At 45.8% G+C, this 19,937-nt stretch overlaps 1 protein-coding gene across 1 annotated transcript; it reads right to left on the reverse strand.

Moving 5' to 3' along the window:
* Positions 1-34: 34 nt before the first annotated feature.
* vwa5b2 (von Willebrand factor A domain containing 5B2) lies at positions 35-18,848 on the reverse strand. The gene is made up of 20 exons (XM_038964229.1): positions 18,710-18,848; positions 18,292-18,507; positions 15,976-16,201; positions 15,657-15,814; positions 14,580-14,711; positions 14,295-14,419; positions 13,898-14,074; positions 11,954-12,064; positions 10,595-10,797; positions 9,582-9,696; positions 9,178-9,363; positions 8,840-9,056; positions 8,367-8,686; positions 8,011-8,248; positions 6,125-6,451; positions 5,092-5,229; positions 4,631-4,759; positions 4,299-4,349; positions 3,905-4,140; positions 35-1,241 (listed from the first exon to the last, which is right to left on the reverse strand). The coding sequence occupies exons 1-20, from the start codon at positions 18,846-18,848 to the stop codon at positions 450-452; spliced, it is 4,236 nt and encodes a 1,411-aa protein (XP_038820157.1). The 3' UTR covers positions 35-449.
* Between the last annotated feature and the right edge of the window lie 1,089 nt (positions 18,849-19,937).

The following is a 19,937-nucleotide window of genomic DNA, read 5'->3' on the forward strand; positions in this document are numbered from 1 at the left end:
AATTTGAGTAATTTAATTCCACACTAATGCAAGTTAGACATACTACCCAGTTAATAGGCCATTCAGCTAAGAAAGAAATATACTAAATCAAAGTAATGCAAGCTTTACATGATCAAGTCATTATTGTAGTTTCATACGGTGTACTTAAAGGCCACTTGGGTTAGTCAAGTCTCAATTTACCTAAGTCAATGGCTTTTAAAAGATCTTTGCACTGGGGAAAATTGAATCTGTTTCTTATGTAGACGGGGCACAGAAGCATTAGTATTAGCCACCAGAGGTGCAAATACCATTTTTCAACTGATCCTGATATTAAAAACAAATGATTTAAGGTAAGAGGCAACTACACCAAAGTTCTAGTAGGAGAAAACACTGGTAACTATCACATGTTGTCATGGACGGTAATAAGTCATTTCACATATTGTGGTGGTTTTAACATGGTGGCTATGTGGTCACATGTTGTTGGGATTGTAGCAGAGCATGTTGAGCTGGATGTTCTCATCCCAGTGGCGGAGCAGCAGAAACAGTTGCCTGGCAGCCCCCTTCAGCCCGGCCAGGTCCACCCCCTCCGGCAGCTCCTGGCCCCGCAGCCAGAAATCCGCCTTGGCTGCCACCAACTCCCACTCCATGAAAAACCCTGCACAGCGGTGCTCCAGCCAGGCCAGAGCCACAGCCGTGGCCCAGCTCGAGCCCTCCAGGTCCCCCAGAGCTAGCTGATCGCTCCCCTGGGGGTCTGGAGCTGCTGGATCCAACAGAGAACCCTCACAGACGTCAGTCTCTGAGCCGCGCCCGCTGTCTGCCTGGGTCTGGGGGATAGGGCCACCTGTCATGTCAGGGGAGCCTTCCTCGGAGCTAGGGGGGTCGGGGAGGGTCGTCAGGGGCTCTTGGCACCGGTCGGAGAAGCGTCTCCTGCGGAGTTGGGGGTCCAGGATTAGGGGAGGGTCATCTGGGGTGTGGGGGCCACCCAAGGGCTTGGTACCAGTAGAGGTGTGGTGTTGGGGGAGACTAGGAGGCTTGGTAGAGGTGGTGGTGTGGTGGAGGGGGGTACCAGTTGGGAGCTTGGTGGTAGTGGTGGAGGAGGGGATTGTTGGGGCGTTGGGGGAGGTGCAGCGGAAGGGGGGGCTGAGGCTGCTGCGGTGGAGGCTGTAGGGGGATGCCCTCTTCAGACGGTCCAGGGGGATCTGGATGCAGTCAGTGTAGACCTCTGTCAGGAGGAAGGCCCCAGAGGCCAACTGGAGACGCACCTGTGAAGGAGATACCAGGTACTAACTCTTAAATCAGGTATCCACCTCTAAATACTTATTGTAGTACTTGAAGGGCATTTCCACCACTTTTCAACCTCATTCATTATATCCAGCACCATACCAGTGTCCACATATGTAAAATTGACACACTTATGTTTTGTACTACAAATATCAAATTAGAAAGTGCAATTTTGTTGTCATCAAAAGTAAAACCATTAAACGGTGATTTTGAAACACAGATCGAGGAGAGCAGGAAATTGCTCTCCCCCTGGCTAGAAACTCGTTGCAGGTTTTGAAAATAATTTTTTATCCTTCTCAAGGATGTCACAGAGTAGGACTTTTTAGGAACTTCTCTTTTTAATCACAGAACACGACTTTTTCCACTTTGTTACGATACAGTCTTATAAAATTGATTAAATCGTTTCCCCCCTCATCTTTTCCCCCATGACAATGCAAAACCAGGTTTTTATTTTTTTTAAATGCAAATTTATTACAAATAAAAAAACTTTGCACATTTACATAAGTATTCAGACTCTTTACTCAGTACTTTGTGGAAGCACCTTTGGCAGGGATTACAGTCTCGAGTTTTCTTGGGTATGACGCTACAAGCTTGGCACACCTGTATTTGGGGAGTTTCTCCCATTCTTTGCAGATCCTCTCAAGCTCTGTCAGGTTGGAAGAGGAGCGTTGCTGCACAGCTACTTTCAGGTCTCTCCAGAGATGTTCGATCAGGTTCAAGTCCGGGCTCTTGCTGGGCCACTCAAGGAGATTCAGAGACTTATCCCGAACCCACTCCTGCGTTGTCTTGGCTGTGTGCTTAGAGTCGTTGTCCTATTGGAAGGTGAACCTTCGCCCCAGTCTGGAGCAGGTTTTCATCAAGGATCTCCATGACGCCTCCAACTCAATCATCAAGTTTGCAGATGATACAACAGTAGTGGGCTTGATTACCAACAACGACGAGACAGCCTACAGAGAGGAGGTGAGGGCACTCGGAGCGTGGTGTCAGGAAAACAACCTCTCACTCAACAAAACAAAGGAGATGATCGTGGACTTCAGGAAACAGCAGTGGGAGCACCCCCCTATCCACATCGAATGGACAGCAGTGGAGGTGGAAAGTTTTAAGTTCCTCGGCATACACATCACAGACAAACTGAAATGGTCCACCCACACAGACAGTGTGGTGAAGAAGGCGCAACAGCGCCTCTTCAACCTCAAGAGGCTGAAGAAATTTGGCTTGTCACCCAAAACCCTGACCAACTTTTACAGATTCACAAACTTCTACAGATGCACAATCGAGAGCATCTTGTCGGGCTGTATCACAGACTGGTACAGCAACTGCACCCCCCTCAACCGCAAGGCTCTCCAGAGGGTGGTGCGGTCTACACAACGCATCACCGGGGGCAAACAACCTGCCCTCCATGACACCTACAGCACCCGATGTCACAGGAAGGCCAAAAAGATCATCAAGGACAACCACCCGAGCCACTGCCTGTTCACACTGCTACCATCCAGAAGGCGAGATTTGATGCACCTGTACACTGAGAGATTGAAAAACAGCTTCTATCTCAAGGCCATCTGACTGCTAAACAGCAATCACTAACTCAGAGAGGCTACAGCCTACATTGAGACCCAATCACTGGCCACTTTAACAAATGGATCACTAGTCAGTTTAATAGTGCCACTTTAAAAAAAATTACATATCTTACATTACTCATCCCATATGTACGTATATTCTGTATTTTACACCATCTATTGCACCTTGCCTTTGCTGCTCGGCCATCGCTCATCCATATATTTATGTACATATTCTCATTCACCCTTTTAGATTTTTGTGTATTAGGTAGTTTTCGTGGAATTGTTAGATTACTTGTTAGATGTTACTGCACTGTCGGAACTAGAAGCACAAGCATTTCCCTACACTCGCATTAACATCTGCTAATCATGTGTATGTGACCAATAAAATTTGATTTGATTTATACCAATATTTCGCTTGTTTGACTGTCTTGCGGAGGGAATAATTACACTGTTTATACTGGTATGTGCCTACATGTAGATACTGGTATGACGCTGGAGATAATGAATATTAGGTTGAAAGGGGTGGAATTGCCCTTTAATACAATTGCACAAAGGGCTTGATTAAGTCAGATCCACTTTAGCCAACATCGACATAGCGGTTGTTTTGACAGTGTCGGAAGTGGAACTGCGTTAGAGCTGTCAAATCCACAAGTGGCTCCTGGCATTACACCTAAAGTGGACATTGCCATTGGCTGCACGGAGTCAATCCCATGTAAACTTGTTTACAAATTCAAAAACTGCAATGTGAGATGTAATCTACACCTCAAATAGAATGATAGAAATCCTCATTACTTAGTTTAACTATTTTTCCATTTCAGTGTAATTATTTCTATATAGCCTATACTTTCTCGTTCTGAACTTCTAACACGAGTGGGACAGGTGTGGCTTTGTGAAAATGACCGCAAGAGCAGCTGCTCACCGATCTGACGGCTCCAATGCAGTTCCGACACCACCAACAAAATCCGCTATGCGGGTGTCTGCTATTGTCGGTTAACGCTTGATCTGATTGGCCTAAGACCTTTTAGGCACAGCCTGGATCTATTGTAATGACCGTATGATCAAATGTAGTGAGAGGACAGTAGTCTCACCAGAGGTAGGTAGTCTGGGGTCTTAGTGTCTGTGTGTTTCTCTGCCTCAGCAGACAGACAGTGGCCCTTCAGAGGGGCCTGCTTCCCAGAGGAGTTAGATGACCTTAGTCTGCCCAGGGGGAATCTGGAGCCAAAGAAGCTCTCCGCAGACTTGCTCTCCACTGAGCGTTGGGAGCGGGTGGAGGAGGTGCCGGACACGGCTGAGGGACTGGCAGGGTAGGGATTTCCCCCTGCACCTGAGAGAGAGGCACACAGGTTTGATCAACAATATTGAAGGGCTTTATTACAACAGGTTGTGGAGAGGTTATAGTGCAACAAATCGTGAACTCGGATATTGAGTAATTGAATGGTTGAAGTGTTCGGTTTGAGATTCAGCCAATGTAATAGCACTTACTGCTGTCCCAAGACTTCAGGCTGCATGGGGAGGCAGGAGTATCATCCCTGTCTGGGAAACAACCAAACAAAAAGTCTACAAGACCTGGAGTTCATTATTGTATGTAATTGTGTTACCTGTCAGGTATTTTAAATGTCTGTAATGTCTACTTATGTCTATTTAAAAATATATATATTTAATGTAAATATGAATTGTTTATAATGTCTTTTTAGTTCTCTATCGGAACCCAGGTAGACTAGCTGACATCATGGCATTGGCTAATGGGGATCCTAATTCAAATGTAAATATACACACCATTTGACCTCTGTAGGTTTATTGTATTGTAGGTTTACCTGTGGAGTTGCAGGTGTCCTCAAATTCCTCACTGTCTCTGCTGGAGGGGCGACGGCCCAGTCCCACAGAGTAGGCCTTCTGTCTACGACTGCCTGACTGGGAGCTCCGCCTGTTCCCCAAACGCAACCCTACACATGACAGGACAACAGTCACCACACACCACCGCTATCCAAACCATACTCCTCTGAGCCTGGTTCCTGTCTCTCTTCATAGGTTCCTGCCTTGTAGAGAGTTTTTCCTAGCCACTGTGCTTCTACATCTGCATTGCTTGCTCTTTGGGGTTTTAGGCTGGGTTTCTGTAAAACACTTTGTGACAACTGCTGATGTAAAAAGGGCTTTATAAAAAAACATTTAGTTGTTTGAAATTTGATTGATACAGACATCAGTTACCGTGCATATTATAAAATTAGCCCATGTGTTTTCAGGTTTGCTGTGACTGTGGAACTGTCTGAAGTGTTACCGGTGTTTCTCACTTCCACAGTGTCTGATGGACCCTTGCTGGTGTTGGCGTCAGTGGCAGTAAAGGCTGTGTACGTACAGATGATGTTACAGCTCTTACTGGTCTGGATGGCTTTCATACGGTACCGCTTAGCAGGCCCTGCAAAACAAGTATACAGCATACAATCAATCATACACATAGAGACAGGTATACTACAAAGCAGGACCAATTAGTTAGCCATCTAACTTTGATAAGCAACAAGAAATAACTATAGATTTTCTTGTACATTAAAAAAAAGCTAAACTTAGATACAGTCAGGTCTAAAGATGAGCAAAAAGACTACAAAATAAATACTGAGCTATATTGGCTGTGTTTACACATGCAGCCCAATTCTGATATTTTCCCCAATTATTGTGGAAAGAGTTGATTTTTATTCTTATTTTACTTAACTAGGCAAGTCAGTTAAGAACAAATTCTTATTTTCAATGACGGCCTAGGAACAGTGGGTTAACTGCCTTGTTCAGGGGCAGAACGACAGATTTTTACCTCGTCTGCTCTGGGATTCGATCTTGCAACCTTTCGGTTACTAGTCCAACGCTCTAACCACTAGTCCAACGCTCTAACCACTAGGCATCCGATAGAGTTCCAAACACCCCAGTTGCATTGAAGCTGTTCTGGCTCGTGGCGGCCCAATTCCCTATTAAGACACTTCGTGTTGGTGTTTCCTTTATTTTGGCAGTTACCTGTAGCTTACTATTTGTATTATTTTATTTATACAGTCTTTTTTGCTCATCTTTATCAAGTGTGCCAATCATTTTGGACCTGACTGTATGCGTTTTCGTTTGTTGAATCAATTACACCATATCCATTTCAAGCTTATCTTTCAAAGAAATTAAGTTACATCAGAATATTTAGGCAAGTTAGCTGGCTAACTCTTTGATCCTGCTTTGTAGTATACCCCTCAGTACTCAACTAATCAAGGCTGAAGCAAAACCCTGTACACCCTGTGACCTCCTCAATCCCAAAATTGAGGAACACTGGTGGAAACCCTCACCGTGCTCGATGTCACTCTCCTTCTCCGCCATCTTCTCAAAGTCCCTGATTGCAGAGTGAGCGGTTAGCTGGTGGATAATTTCCTCCCAGAGGTCTCCCCTTCCTCCCCCGGATGTCCCTCCTGTCCCCTGGTCCTCAGAGGCCCAGAGTTGTGTCAGGTCCACGGTGACCTCCCAGGAAACAGGCCTGCTTCCTAGGAGGCCGTGGATGAGGGAGCGGCACTGGGCAGGGGGCGTGGGGGGGTCGTCCAGGGGGGCGGCGGTAAACAGGTACTCCGGGTCGGTGAAGCTGTCCCAGTCCAGAGGAGAGACAGGGAACAGCAGGCCGTCTAGCGGGAGAGAAAGATGGGTAGAAGGAGAGGGTTAGTGGATGGATGGAAAAGAGAAAGAGAGTTTGAGGGAGTTTAGTTTTAGACATCAGTCTAGGAGGTGAAGAACTTCTTATGGCTGCGGGATTGATATGACAACAGCCAGTGAAAGTGCAGGGCGCCAAATTCAAACAACAGAAATCTCATAATTAAAATTCCTCAAACATACAAGTATTTTATACCATTTTAAAGGTAATCTTGTTGTTAATCCCACCAAAGTGTCCGATTGCAAATAGGCTTTACAGCGAAAGCCCCACAAACCATTAATTTTAGGTCACCGCCAAGTCACAAAAAAATTCAGCCATTTTTCGAGCCAAAGAGAGGAGTCACAAAAAGCACAAATAGAGATAAAATTAATCACTAACCTTTGATGATCTTCATCAGATGACACTCATAGGACTTCATGTTACACAATACATATATGTTTTGTTCGATAAAGTGCATATTTATATAAAAAAATCTCAGTATACAGTGGCGCGTTACGTTCACTAGTTCCAAAAACATCCGGTGATATTGCAGAGAGCCACATCATTTTACAGAAATACTCATTATAAATGTCGATGAAAATACAATTGTTAGACATGGAAATATAGATACACTTCTCCTTAATGCAACCGCTGTGTCAGATTTTTTTTAAACTTTACGGAAAAAGCAAACCATGCAATAATCTGAGTACAGCTTTCAGACAACAAAGCAGCCGAAAAGATATCCGCCATATTGGGTAGTTAACAGAAGTCAGAAATAGCATTATAAATATTCACTTATCTTTGATGATCTTCATCAGAATGCACTCCCAGGAATCCCAGTTCCACATTAAATGTTTGATTTAGTTCGATAATGTCCATCATTTATGTCCAAAGAGCTACTTTTGTTAGCACGTTTGGTAAACAAATCTAAAGTCACGGAGCGCGTTCCCTAGTTGCAGACAAAATGTCAAAAAGTTCCGTTACTGTCCGTAGAAACATGTCAAACGATGTATGGAATCAATCTTTAGGATGTTTTTAACATAAAACGTCAATAATGTTCCAACCGGAGAATTCCTATGTCTGTAGAAAAGCAATGGAACCAGAGCTAACTCTCGTGACCGCGCCTCAGAGCCTGTGGCAATCTGCCAAACACCTGGCTCATTCCTCTCTCATTCGCCCCCACTTCACAGTAGAATCCTCAAACAAGTTTCTAAAGACGGTTGACATCTAGTGGAAGCCTTAGGAAGTGCAGCATAACCCATATCCCACGGTGTATTCAATAGGGGCTGGGTTGAAAATCGACCAACCTCAGATTTCCCACTTCTTGTTTGGATTTCTTCTCAGATTTTTGCCTGCCATATGAGTTCTGTTATACTCACAGACATCATTCAAACAGTTTTAGAAACTTCAGAGTGTTTTCTATCCAATACTAATAATAATATGCATATATTAGCATCTGGGACTGAGGAGCAGGCCGTTTACTCTGGGCACCTCTGGGCACCTTTCATCCAAGCTACTCAATACTGCCCCTGCAGCCATAAGAAGTTAACCTACTGGAGTCAGTGAGGCTCCTGCGGGACAGCCCTCCTCTGGGTGTAGGCTGGTTCTCCCCATCGCTCTCCTCCAGCTTCCCCCCCACCGCCTGATCAAAGGAGACTCTCTCTAGTGCCCTCCGCAGGCGGTGCATGTCCAGCTCACCCTGGGGGGAGGAGAAACTCCTTGCAGACATGGCTGAGCGAGCCAATGCCCTCTGTCTCCTTCGAGATTCCTCCCCTCCACACAGACGCCCTGCCTGGATTGTGACAAGGGAAAACGAGTACACTGGGTTCATAAATATTTACAGCAGTGTAGTCTAATGACTAAAGTATTGAGGTGGTTCAAACTGCAGTTGTAAACTAAGCCAGTCCTACCTTTTTTGACACGGAATCCATATTCTCGGAGGAGGCGGGCTGTTGCCATGGCGACTCGCCCCAGCGGGACAGGGTGCTTCTCTGTTCGGGTGGAGCCATCTTCTCGAGGCCCTGCGGCAGGGAGCCCGTGTCCAGGCACGGGATGGGGAGCAGATCAGGGGGGTAAGGGCCTCCCATAGAGTCGGAGATGGAGGGCGTGTGAGTGTAGGGCAGCCCCCTCTCACTGCTCAGGGAGCAGCGGGTCAGAACATACTGCTCCTGGATGTAAGAACTCTCCTGGATCCTACGACGAACATCACTGGACCATTCCACCTCTCCTCCTGTGGATGAGATATCAGAGGAGAGCTTGGAACACAGTTATAATCATTGTGCTTCAGGTGTAATATGCACAAAGCCAAAGGAACTTTACAGGTATTGGATTGAGGGAACTGTTTTTTGAGTGACCATGTCTTTTTTGAGTGTCAGTATTTCACCTGTACTAGTCCCAGTGTCGGTGTCTTTGGCACAGGAGAACTCTGAGGAGATTTCCCGGGAGATTTCCCTCAGCGCCTCCTCTAGGTCTGCGCCTTCTGATGATGTAACCAGAGGGAGGAGCTCAGACACGGAGGGAGGGGACAGTTCGTCGTTGGATAGGCCGAACACAGAGCCCACCGAGCCCCGAGACAAGCCTTTATAGCCCCGACCACGCCCCTACAGAACACACAAGGCGAGAGAAGGGACTGAGTTTACTTTTCTATGCTGCACAGTTTACATGCTGTCCACAAGACAGGACACTTGAAAGCCTTTCCAGAGTGGATAGTTGGACACTCACCTCAGTCTTCTTGCCTCTGAAGCTAGACACATCGTACAGGGTACAGTAGCCAATCAGGCGATTCCCCGGGTAAAGTGGAGGGATCTCATTGGGTGACAGGAGCGCCTCCATGTTATCAGGCAGGTACCAGTCTATACGTACATCTGTGAGGACTGGCTCAAAGGCCTTCTTCAGGGACTTTATCAGCTGAGGGGTCAGTGATTAGGTAAACATTAGGGGTTAAAGGTTGATTCAAATGTGTTTTCATTTTTAGGTTGAGGAGGGAAGCAATAATCTTTGAATGTTAGAGTAGAGTGTATGCCCCCAGTAGCCTACTACAGTATTTCCCCAAAGTGAAATTATTTAAATGATTTACTTTCCCCACTAGGGGTCAGTGATGTGACTACAGTGATGTCGCTTCTCACCTTGGGCTGCAGCCTCTCCTCATCACCCAAGAACTCTGTGGTTCCACCTGTCACCTTGGCAACGCCCTGTAGGAGCCTCCTGCAGGCTCTGGGGCCCAGGCCAAGACCAAAGCACCTTGGATAATAATAAAATAGCCTCTTATTCAGTTGAGAGAGAGAGATAATCTATCTACTGTCGCAATTTAGACAGATTTATTAGTTAGGGACTTTAAAACCAGGTGATCTATGATGGACTTACTGTGTCCTTCGTATCTAAACCTGAATTATTAGCTACACACAGCAGTGTTGAACACAACACTGAGAGCAATCAAATGGCATTTCACTAATTGAATGGCTGAAAGGGCCAGACTAATTGAAAAAGCCAAGTGACGGACAGCGTGTTGCTCTGCTCTGAATTCAGCTTCGTCTGTCTGGCAAGGTAGACTCATTGTCCCACATGAATATCAATACACGCACACACACACACACACACACACACACACACACACACACACACACACACACACACACACACACACACACACACACACACACACACACACACACACGCTAGGGTTAGAGGTTGGAATCACATTTGTAATTTGACTGCTCACTACGTACCTCCATCTTCTCTAACATAGCCAGTGTGCTGTCTGGAATAGCTGGGCTAACAGTAGAATACTAATGAAGGATAAATGGAGTTATTGTTGCACAATGCCCAGGGAGCTGGGGAGGGGGGGGGGGGGGGGGGGCAGACCAGACCAGAGTGGCGTGGTAGTAACTGCAGAGGGAAGCAATTAGTGGGATTAATGGGTGTGGCTTATATCTGATACTACATATTGCATCAGCCACTCTCTTTCTAACTCTCTTTTTCTTGCTCTCTCTCCTTCCAAACACACGGACTTACACAGACACACTTTATTACCGCAATGTTCCGGGTTGAACCTACAGTGTCACGTTTGATCAATACAGTAGGTTTTAAATGCTAAATGATCCCATTTCTACTCAGTCTACCAGCTGCCAACAGACAATACCTGGCAGCACAAGTGTTCCTGCGGACCAGCTCCAGCACCTTGCCCACACTGCTGACGCTGCCGTCTGTGATGATGAACACCTGGCGGGGGCAGGAGCGCTGCACAGGCTGCTGATACACCCAGGACAGCGCCCCCAGCAGGTTGGTTTCCCGCATATCAGCCCTCATCTTCTGGATGTACTCACAGGACTGTGCCAAGGTCACCTGGGGAGAGAGGGGAGTGGAGCGGAGCGTAAGGGATAGGGGAGGGGAGGGACAGATATGATTACAGCCTATTGGTTCATATTGATGGACACGTTAGATAAGCAGTGTATGATCACCAAACTATTCTTCTAATGAATTTAATCAACGAGGGGGCATAAAAACGTAAGGGTAGCATACATCTACTGTACACTAAAGAATTGACAGAGGGATAGTATGATATATATCAGATTGGGCGAGGAGAAATGAGGGGCACTTACGAGTTTCAATAAATCTCTTGTTATCTGTCTGGTAGAACGGGGTAAATACCTTCCTATTGTTTGATATGTAAACATTGGAATGGTACAATTGATTGGAATTGGAATAAATCAAACAGACATAATCCTATATTACTATTGACGTTAGAATGTAATCAAGCCTTGTCCAACCTGTAAGGCAATACAAACGTAACAAAGCCCATAGTAGACCATCACTGAACAACATAAACAGTGTAGGTCACCCAACGTCAGCACCTGCCTAAACCCAGATCACAAACACCCATGACAATCTGTGATTAATTAAACCAGACAGAGGGAGAGAGAACAGGTTAGGTGGCTATTGCTCATGCTCGTTTTTCTCATTGTAATATGCATGAAAGGTCACCATATGTTGTTTAACTGCTGTTTGTCCTTGCACAGCCCTGCTGGCTAAAACCTGATACTCAGCTGCTAGGGCAACCCTGGTGTGCGCTGACCTGGACTCTGAATGAGGTGGAACAGAGAGGGGGACAGGACAGAAGGTCCACAAGTGATTTTTTTTTTTTTTTAAGTTCATCAAGGTCCTGCTGAGAACACCTTGTCTGACTGAGCATGTTAAGCTCTTCACTTAACGTGGTTTGTAGATCTTCATACATGTAAGGTTGCATGGAAGCTCATGGTTGCTCGGCGAATGGAGACCTATTGTCAAGGTTACACAGTATATTTCACATTCATTTGGCGATTGAGCCCTGCAGATTTCTCTTAATGCATATATATGGATCTACATAATGGATCTGCATAACAGATGGTGGGGGATATCAGTGCAAGTCAATAATGGATTACTTCTTTGAGGTGTGAAAGCATCTGACAAACTTTGACTTTATAGGGTGAACTATTCCTTTGAGCTCTGATGTAGTACTTACATCTGTGCAGAGCTTGCTGGTGGTGAACAGGGCTTTGATGGTGGTGCCGAAGCCTATGATGTTGATCATAGTGCCTGGAGGAAGACTCTTCAGAGCTACCACCATTGGTTCCTTGGGACAGGAAGTAGACATGGGTTTAGTATACCATCTATTGCACCTTGCCCATGTCGCTCGGCCATCGCTCATCCATATATTTATATGCACATATTCTCATTCACCCCTTTTAGATTTGTGTGTATTAGGTAGTTGTTGGGGAATTGTTAGATTACTTGTTAGATATTACTTCACTGTCGTAACCAGAAGCACAGCTTGGCACAGCTTGGAAAATTCCAGAAAATGATGTCATGGCTTTAGATGCTTCTGATAGGCTAATTGACATCATTTGAGTCAATTGGAGGTGTACCTGTGGATGTATTTCAAGGCCTACCTTCAGACTCAGTGCCTCTTTGCTTGACATCATGGGAAAATCAAAAGAAATCAGCCAAGACTGTCACACCCTGGCCTCTGTTATATTGATTTTCTTTATTAGTTTAGTTAGGTCAGGGTGTGACATGGGATGTTTGTGTGTTTTGTCTATGTTCTATGTTGCATGTGTGCACTTAGTTCGTTTTAGCTTCACGATCGTTTGTTTTTTTGTTCGTTTAGGAAGTGTTTGTTTTTCTTCATTAAAAGAAGATGGCTTTCTTTCACGCTGCGCCTTGGTCCACTCTTCTGCCTCATTACGACGATCATGACAAACCTCATAAAAAAATGTGTAGACCTCCACAAATCTGGTTCATCCATTTCCAAACGCCTGAAGGTACCACGTTCATCTGTACAAACAATAGTACGCAAGTATAAACACCATGGGACCACGCAGCCGTCATACCGCTCAGGAAGGAGACGCGTTCTGTCTCCTAGAGATGAACGTACTTTGGTGAGAAAAGTGCAAATCAATCCCAGAACAACAGCAAAGGACCTTGTGAAGATGCTGGAGGAAACAGGTACAAAGTATCTATACCACAGTAAAACGAGTCCTATATCGACATAACCTGAAAGGCCGGTCAGCAAGGAAGAAGCCACTGCTCCAAAACCGCCATAAAAAAGACAGACTACGGTTTGCAACTGCACATGGGGACAAAGATCGTAGGCTTGCAAGGGGGAGGCTTGCAAGCCGAAGAACACCATCCCAACAGTGAAGCACGGGGGTGGCAGCATCATGTTGTGGGGTTGCTTTGCTGCAGGAGGGACTGGTGCACTTCACAAAATAGATGGCATCGTGAGGGAGGAGAATTATGTTATATATTGATACAACATCTCAAGACATCAGTCAGGAAGTTAAAAGAAAGTCAGGAAGTTAAAGCTTGGTCACAAATGGGTCTTCCAAATGGACAATGACCCCAAGCATACTTCAAAGTGGTGGCAAAATGGCTTAAGGACAACAAAGGCAAGGTATTGGAGTGGCCATCACAAAGCCCTGACCTCAATCCTATAGAAAATTTGTGGGCAGAACTGAAAAAGCGTGTGCGAACAAGGAGGCCTACAAACCTGACTCAGTTACACCAGGTCTGTCAGGAGGAATGGGACAAAATTCACCCAACTTATTGCGGGAAGCTTGTGGAAGGCTAGCCGAATCGTTTGACCCAAGTTAAACAATTTAAAGGCAATACTACCAAATACTAATTGAGTGTATGTAAACTTCTGACCCACTGGGAATGTGCTGAAATAAATAAAAGCTGAAATAAGTCATTTTCTCTACTGTTATTCTCACATTTCACATTCTTAAAATAAAGTGGTGATCCTAACTGACCTGAGACAGGGCATTTTTACTCGGATTAAATGTCAGGAATTGTGAAAACGGAGATTAAATGTATTTGGCTGAGGTGTATGTTAACTTCCGACTTCACCTGTAGGTGTATTTTTATCCCTTCCCCTTCACTATGTCTGTGTTTTCTCCATCCTCACCTTGATGCGGTGGATGTTGCTGCCGCTCATGCTGCCGCTGCGGTCTATGAGGAAGAGCAGTTCCCTGGTGGCACGGTGCAGCTCTGGAGGCTCAGACAGCAGGTCCGGACAGAAGTTGAGCATCAGGACCGGGCTGCTCAGGATGTCCTTGTGGTACCGCTTTCTCACAAACTCCAACTGTACAGGAGGATTGATTGATAGAATTTATTAGACAATTAAAAAAACATATACAGGCAGAATATACTGTGTGTTTCTCCAAATAATGTATAGATGTATTATAAGGACGTGAAAGACTATTTGCTGGGTACTGGGCTGGGTAAATAGTTTCAAGGAAATATAACGAAGCCACACACTGTTGTTTGCGCCCACTGATTGTTTCGCTTTCAGTCCAGCTCACCTTCTTCTCTGGTTCCAGCTCTTTGCGAGCACAGCGAATGAAGTCGCGGCGGGAACAGATCTGCTGCTCGTATTGGCTGAAGGTGAGCCGACCCCTCTCCAGGATGACCAATGGGCTGTGAGGCTCTGGAGTAGAGAGTTTGGGGACAGAACTCATGATCAGCGAGATAAGGAAGGAGGCCATCAGAGACTATTGTGACACACGCACACACACACACACACACACACACACACACACACACACACACACACACACACACACACACACACAGACACTCTCTCTCACCGCTGAGATGCAGTATGATCTCTATGTGTCTGTCATAGGGGTGTTCCTGTGCCAGGGTGATGTAGGTGGAGGAAGCACTCTGGGCGCTTGGGTCTGCATCTGCCCTGAGTGCATGGGTAGGGCTTTCCAGACCTGGGCAGGAGAAAGGGACAAGAGAAGCCCAGTTCAACAACAACACTTAGGTGAAGGGGACAGGGGTAGGGGCCAGCTAGAGGAAGAGGTTAAGGGAAGGGGCTAGGGAAAGGGTACGCTACCTCTCAGACAGGCCGGAGTGATTCCACTCCCATACAGGCCCTCCTAGTGCCCAATCTGATTGAGTAGCCTAATTTCCCCAACCTAATATCTTGACTGCTGCAGCCTGGCCCTGTTCCAAACACACCCACTACCTCCTTCATTTCTCAGCTCCCTTACTCTGTCCCTGTCCCTGGGCTGCCTCACTCTGAGCTCCTTGTCCCGCCTCCCCAGACACATTTCATATATCACTGTGGGAGTGCCAGGGCCAATTGTATCTGTCACTATATCATTACAGGAGACAGGCTAAAGATAGAAAGCTGTTTCTCCCACCCACTCAAGTGTTTGCTGTACTCAAAGAACTCTGCGTCACCAAACCAGGAGGAGACAGGGATGATATTGTAGTGATCCTCGCTATGTGAGCCAAGTGGCACGATGCATAGGGTGTTTGCCTTTCACACCAGCGACCCGGGTTTGCTTCCCTGCCCTTTCGTTTGCTACATTGGTGTCAAAAGTGGGACGGCGGCTGTAAGGCCATTGGAATTGCACGGCCCAGATGTGTGAGGGGGCTGAGTAGCTGAAGCACAGGGATGTGCTTTCCTGTTCTGAGGGGGCAGTTTATCAAGCCTATATGAACCAAGTTACAATTACCACCAAGTGGGTTAACCCTATTTGCATGATGCGTAGGGTGTTTGCCTTTCATGCCAGTGAACCTGGTTCACTTCCCTGCCCTGCTGTTCGCTACAATAGCAAAGCTACTTTGTGGGAAAGAGGTATTTTGACATCAATGGGGCTTCCTGGGTAAATAAATGTGGGCCGATAGATGGGTATATAATATGGGTATACCAGCCAGCAGGCATGCCCCTCGGACCAGCAGTTGGAAGTTGAGCTCATAGGGTGCCAGGTTGGTGGCAGGGCTGGTGAAGATGGCATGGGCACACTGTTGCTCCGAACCCAAAACCCTCTCCTGTTTCCCTGAGGTGGCTCCAAAACAACTGGTGGGTCTGGGAGGGAAATATTAAGCACCAGAGTTTGAATTACACATGACCTTTTGGTCGTTCCAATAATATGGGATGATGTTCTTTTTTTCAACACTTGTGGGAATGAATATAATTGACATCAAACTCCCAAACATTTAGATAATTTTGAAGGGGGAGGGAAATACCCTGTTTCGTCGGATTTCGCCCCATTTTCGCTTTTGCTTGCAGTCACCCGTCCTGTGGCGATGGGAGTGAGTACTGTTGGGAAGACCAGGCGGATCGCGCCACTCTTCAAGGTGGGGAGTTCCACGGTCGTACTTATGACGACAGATACGATGTCCATCGAGCCAATGACCCCTGTGCCTACGATGAAGGTGGTTCGCTCCAAGTCTTCGTCTAGGATGAGATGGCCTAAAAGACAGAGATCCAGGTAAAAATGGTCAGTGCATGGTCCCATGGATTGAATAGAATCCTGACATTCACTTCAAGTCGATACATTTTTTACACTGCGTGAAAGCCATTTCACGAAGAGGCAAGACGCCAAATCCTTTGAGCTTCAGTCCTCTGCCCCCATCCTACAAGATTATACCATTATGTTAAATGAATCACGTGAATGAGGTAAAGGGTATTTCTATTCTGGTAGAGATTCTTTACTCATCTAAAGTTCTAAGCATCTGAATGTATAGCCTACAAAGTTATTTATAAAGAGAGTTCCAGGATTCATAATACGATTACGTGCCTCTGTGTTGTGATGTGTTCAGAGATAGGTAGGAGGTCTCTCTGAATGAGAGGAAGACCAATGCCATGTCTCCGGGTGGGCGGTCTCACTAAATGGATTAGCTTGAGACTCTTCAATAAAAGCCTACCTGATTTTTTTTTTTTTGCGGCTGGTTTGGATGAGCAGGGTATTAGGTACAATTTTACATTTCAGTCGTTAAGCAGACACTCTTATCCAGCGCTGCTTACAGTTAGTGCATTCATCTTAAGATACAGTAGCTAGGCGAGACAACCACACGTCACAGTCAGTTAATACATTTTCCCTCAGTAAAGAAGCTATTAGCAAAGTTAGTGCTAGTGGGAAAAGACAAGGGCAAGGTCTTTTTTTTTTTTGGGGGGGGGGGGGGGGGGGGGGTAAGACAGCTTTATTATTTAAGATGCTGAAGAGTTAGAGTTTCAGACACTTTCAGAAGATTGGCAGGAACTCTGCTGTCCTAGCAGGGACTCTGCTGTCCTAGCATTAAAAATGTTTACTGTCACACACCAGAAAGGTGCAGTGAAATGTGTTGTTTTACAGGGTCAGTACGGCGCCCCTGAAGCAAATTAGGGTTAAGTGCATTGCTTAAGGTCAAATCTACAGATGTTTCACCTTGTCGGCTCGGGTATTCAAACCAGCGACCTTTCGATTATTATCCCAACACCCAAGCGCTACCTGCCGCCCAATAAAACTGTCAATAAAACGATCACATAGAATGGCGGCTGAGAGAGAGTTGGGAGGCAGAGGGGAAGCAGAGGGGTGGGGAACAGGAATGATGACTGATGTGGTACTTGAAAACTCCCAATCAGGTCAGACACAGAGAGGAGACCTGGTGTGCCTTAGTCCCTGTGTTGTCTCTCTACTGATTAAAGATTACTTCTTGAAAGTTAGAGAAAGGAAAACATGAAATAGGACCAAACAGAATCTGTGGGCAGTGGTGAAAAGTACTTAAGTAAAAATACTTTAAAGTACTACTTAAGTACTTTTATGGGGTAGCTGTACTTTACTTTTTATATTTTTGACAACTTTTACTTTTACTCACTACATTGCTAAAGAAAATAATGTACTTTTTGATACCCAAAAAAAGGAAAATGGTCTAATTCACTCACTTATCAAGAGAACATCCCCAGTCATCCATACTGCCTCTGATCTGACAGATTCACTAAACACAAATGCTTTGTTTGTAAATGATGTGTTGTAGTGTGCCACTGGCTATCCATAAATTTAAAAAATCAAGAAAATCGTTCCGTCTGGTTTGCTTAATATGAGGAATTTGAAACGATTTATACTTTTACTTTGATACTTAAGTATATTTTAGCGGTTACATTTCCTTAAAGTACATTTAAAACCAAATACTTTTAAACTTTTGCTCAAGTAGTATTTTATTGGGTGATTTTCACTTTCACTTGAGTCATTATCTTTTATGGTATCTTTACTTTTACTCAAGTATGACAAATAGGTACTTTTTCCACCACTGTCTGTGGGTTATGCCCTAAGCTTTTAGAATGAAAATACCTTCTGATACACTCCTTCCCTCCTTCTATCCATCCAGCCCTATCTCTAACCTCCCTCCTTCCTTCCATCCCTACCTTCCTTCCTCCTTCCCTCCCTATTGCCATCCTTTCACTCCTTCCTTCCTTCCTCCATCCTTTCCCTCCTCCCTCCCTCCCCCCCCCCCCCCCTCTATCCCTCCCTCCCTCTATCCCTTCCCTTCTGCCGTACATCTCTCCTTCCCCCCTTTGTTCACCGTTAGTGCACTGCATGTCCAGGCTGGATCCACCGCAGCAGCCCCACTCCCGTCCGTTGCCACATTGGTCGTCGAGCCCCGATCCTGGGCAGCAGTCCAGACAGCAATCCTCCAGCTTCCCCCGACTCTGGATCTGAACTCCCACCATGCGGCCGGCGATGACCGCCTCAAAGCCCACCACCACCTCCTTCTCCCCCAGCGGGTACACAAACACACCTTGGGGGAGAGGGGCAGGGGGAAGGTGCAAGGGGCATTGAATAAAGGACAACAGACAACAGTTGAAGAACTACATTACAGAAAGACAATTACAGAAGAACAAGACCAAGACTAGATCTGGCTATAGATGTTATGGCTTGATATGTGACTAACCGATTGCTAAGGCCCAAAATCCCCCCATGACATCAGTGTGTGACCTCACCCTCCACAGGTTCGGTGTCTGTGTTGGCGTAGGTGAGATGTGCGGTGATGCCCAGGGAGCAGCCGTTGGCACAGGACTTGATGCAGGAGGCCTTGAGGAGCAGCGGGGCCCACGTGGACCGGTTTCTCAGGCCAACCATTGTCTCTGGATGTGAGGAAGAGAGAAAATCCTTGAGTTCAATGTGTGTGTGTCAGATAGTGTGTGCGTGTGTGGTGTGTGTGTGTGTGTGTGTGTGTGTGCACGCGCATTCAAATGGCCTCAGTTTCTAGCCTTATCAAGGGGAAGGATCAGAAGCACAGTATGGAAAGTTCTTCGACCAATTATGTGCTTCTAAATGAGGCTTTCTCTCAATTGATGGAAAGAACATTGGCCTCGAATCAGCTCTGATAATTATTTCAGAATGTCAGCTAAAGGTCCCCACATTTAATGAACCTTGCTGCAGGGCAATTGTGCCAGGCTGGTATAATAAAGAAAAGGTAAACATGTACTGTTTTCACATGAATTACCTGTGTAGCTGTGAGATATATTTATTTACAGCAGCCCCATCTTGCCTTGGGCTTCTACTCTGGTAACCGAGCTATCCCCTCTCTCCACCTGCATAGCAACTGGTTGCAGCAGTGTTGAAGGCCAACTCAATCATTAACAGATTGGTCAACACTCCATGGGCTCCAGGGCAGCATCTTCTCAACGGCAACCTGATGCAAATCCATACTATGCAGCTTCACAAGTCTTCCCTGACCACAGAGGAGATAAGAGTGGGTTGTATGATGATAAGATCAGATAAGCTTGTTGGGTTACTGGAACCTCTTAGAAAACCTACGAAACAGGTGCTCCTCAAGAGAATGTTAGTGTGAATAAGAGATCTATTAACAAATAGAAACTATTCTCATCTTGAAAAGACTTGCATCTTGTTGTTTAGGACTTTAAACTCACAGGGACGTCCTTCCAGTTTAACATCACCTTGTTGCTTGCATCAGCACCAAACACAACACAACATGAAATAGGTGAATCAATCTAGGCAGCCATGTTCTTTACGAAAGAAACACAGATGCTGCAAATAAGCCCAGCAGGTCAAAGAAGAACCTAAAACCCACTTCTTAGTGATTGACCTTTTTACCGCTCCTTGAATAAAACAATGTTCTGAGAATCTGGGCTATAACGTGCAGGTGTAATGGTTTCGAATGGTTTAGTGTTAGCGGACTCACAGCTCAGTGAGCAGTAAATTGCG

The sequence above is a fragment of the Salvelinus namaycush genome, chromosome 25 (assembly GCF_016432855.1).
Source record: "Salvelinus namaycush isolate Seneca chromosome 25, SaNama_1.0, whole genome shotgun sequence".
In the NCBI taxonomy this organism is placed as follows: Eukaryota; Metazoa; Chordata; class Actinopteri; order Salmoniformes; family Salmonidae; genus Salvelinus; species Salvelinus namaycush.

Coding starts and splice junctions, on each gene's coding strand:
- vwa5b2 (XM_038964229.1), bottom strand. CDS start 18,848: ATGGTTGGCCTGAGAAACCGGTCCACGTGGGCCCCGCTGCTCCTCAAG. Junction 9,697..10,594: donor AGGAACACTTGTGCTGCCAG/GTATTGTCTGTT, acceptor TTATTATCCAAG/GTGCTTTGGTCTTGGCCTGG. Junction 9,057..9,177: donor TCAGAGGCAAGAAGACTGAG/GTGAGTGTCCAA, acceptor TGTGTTCTGTAG/GGGCGTGGTCGGGGCTATAA.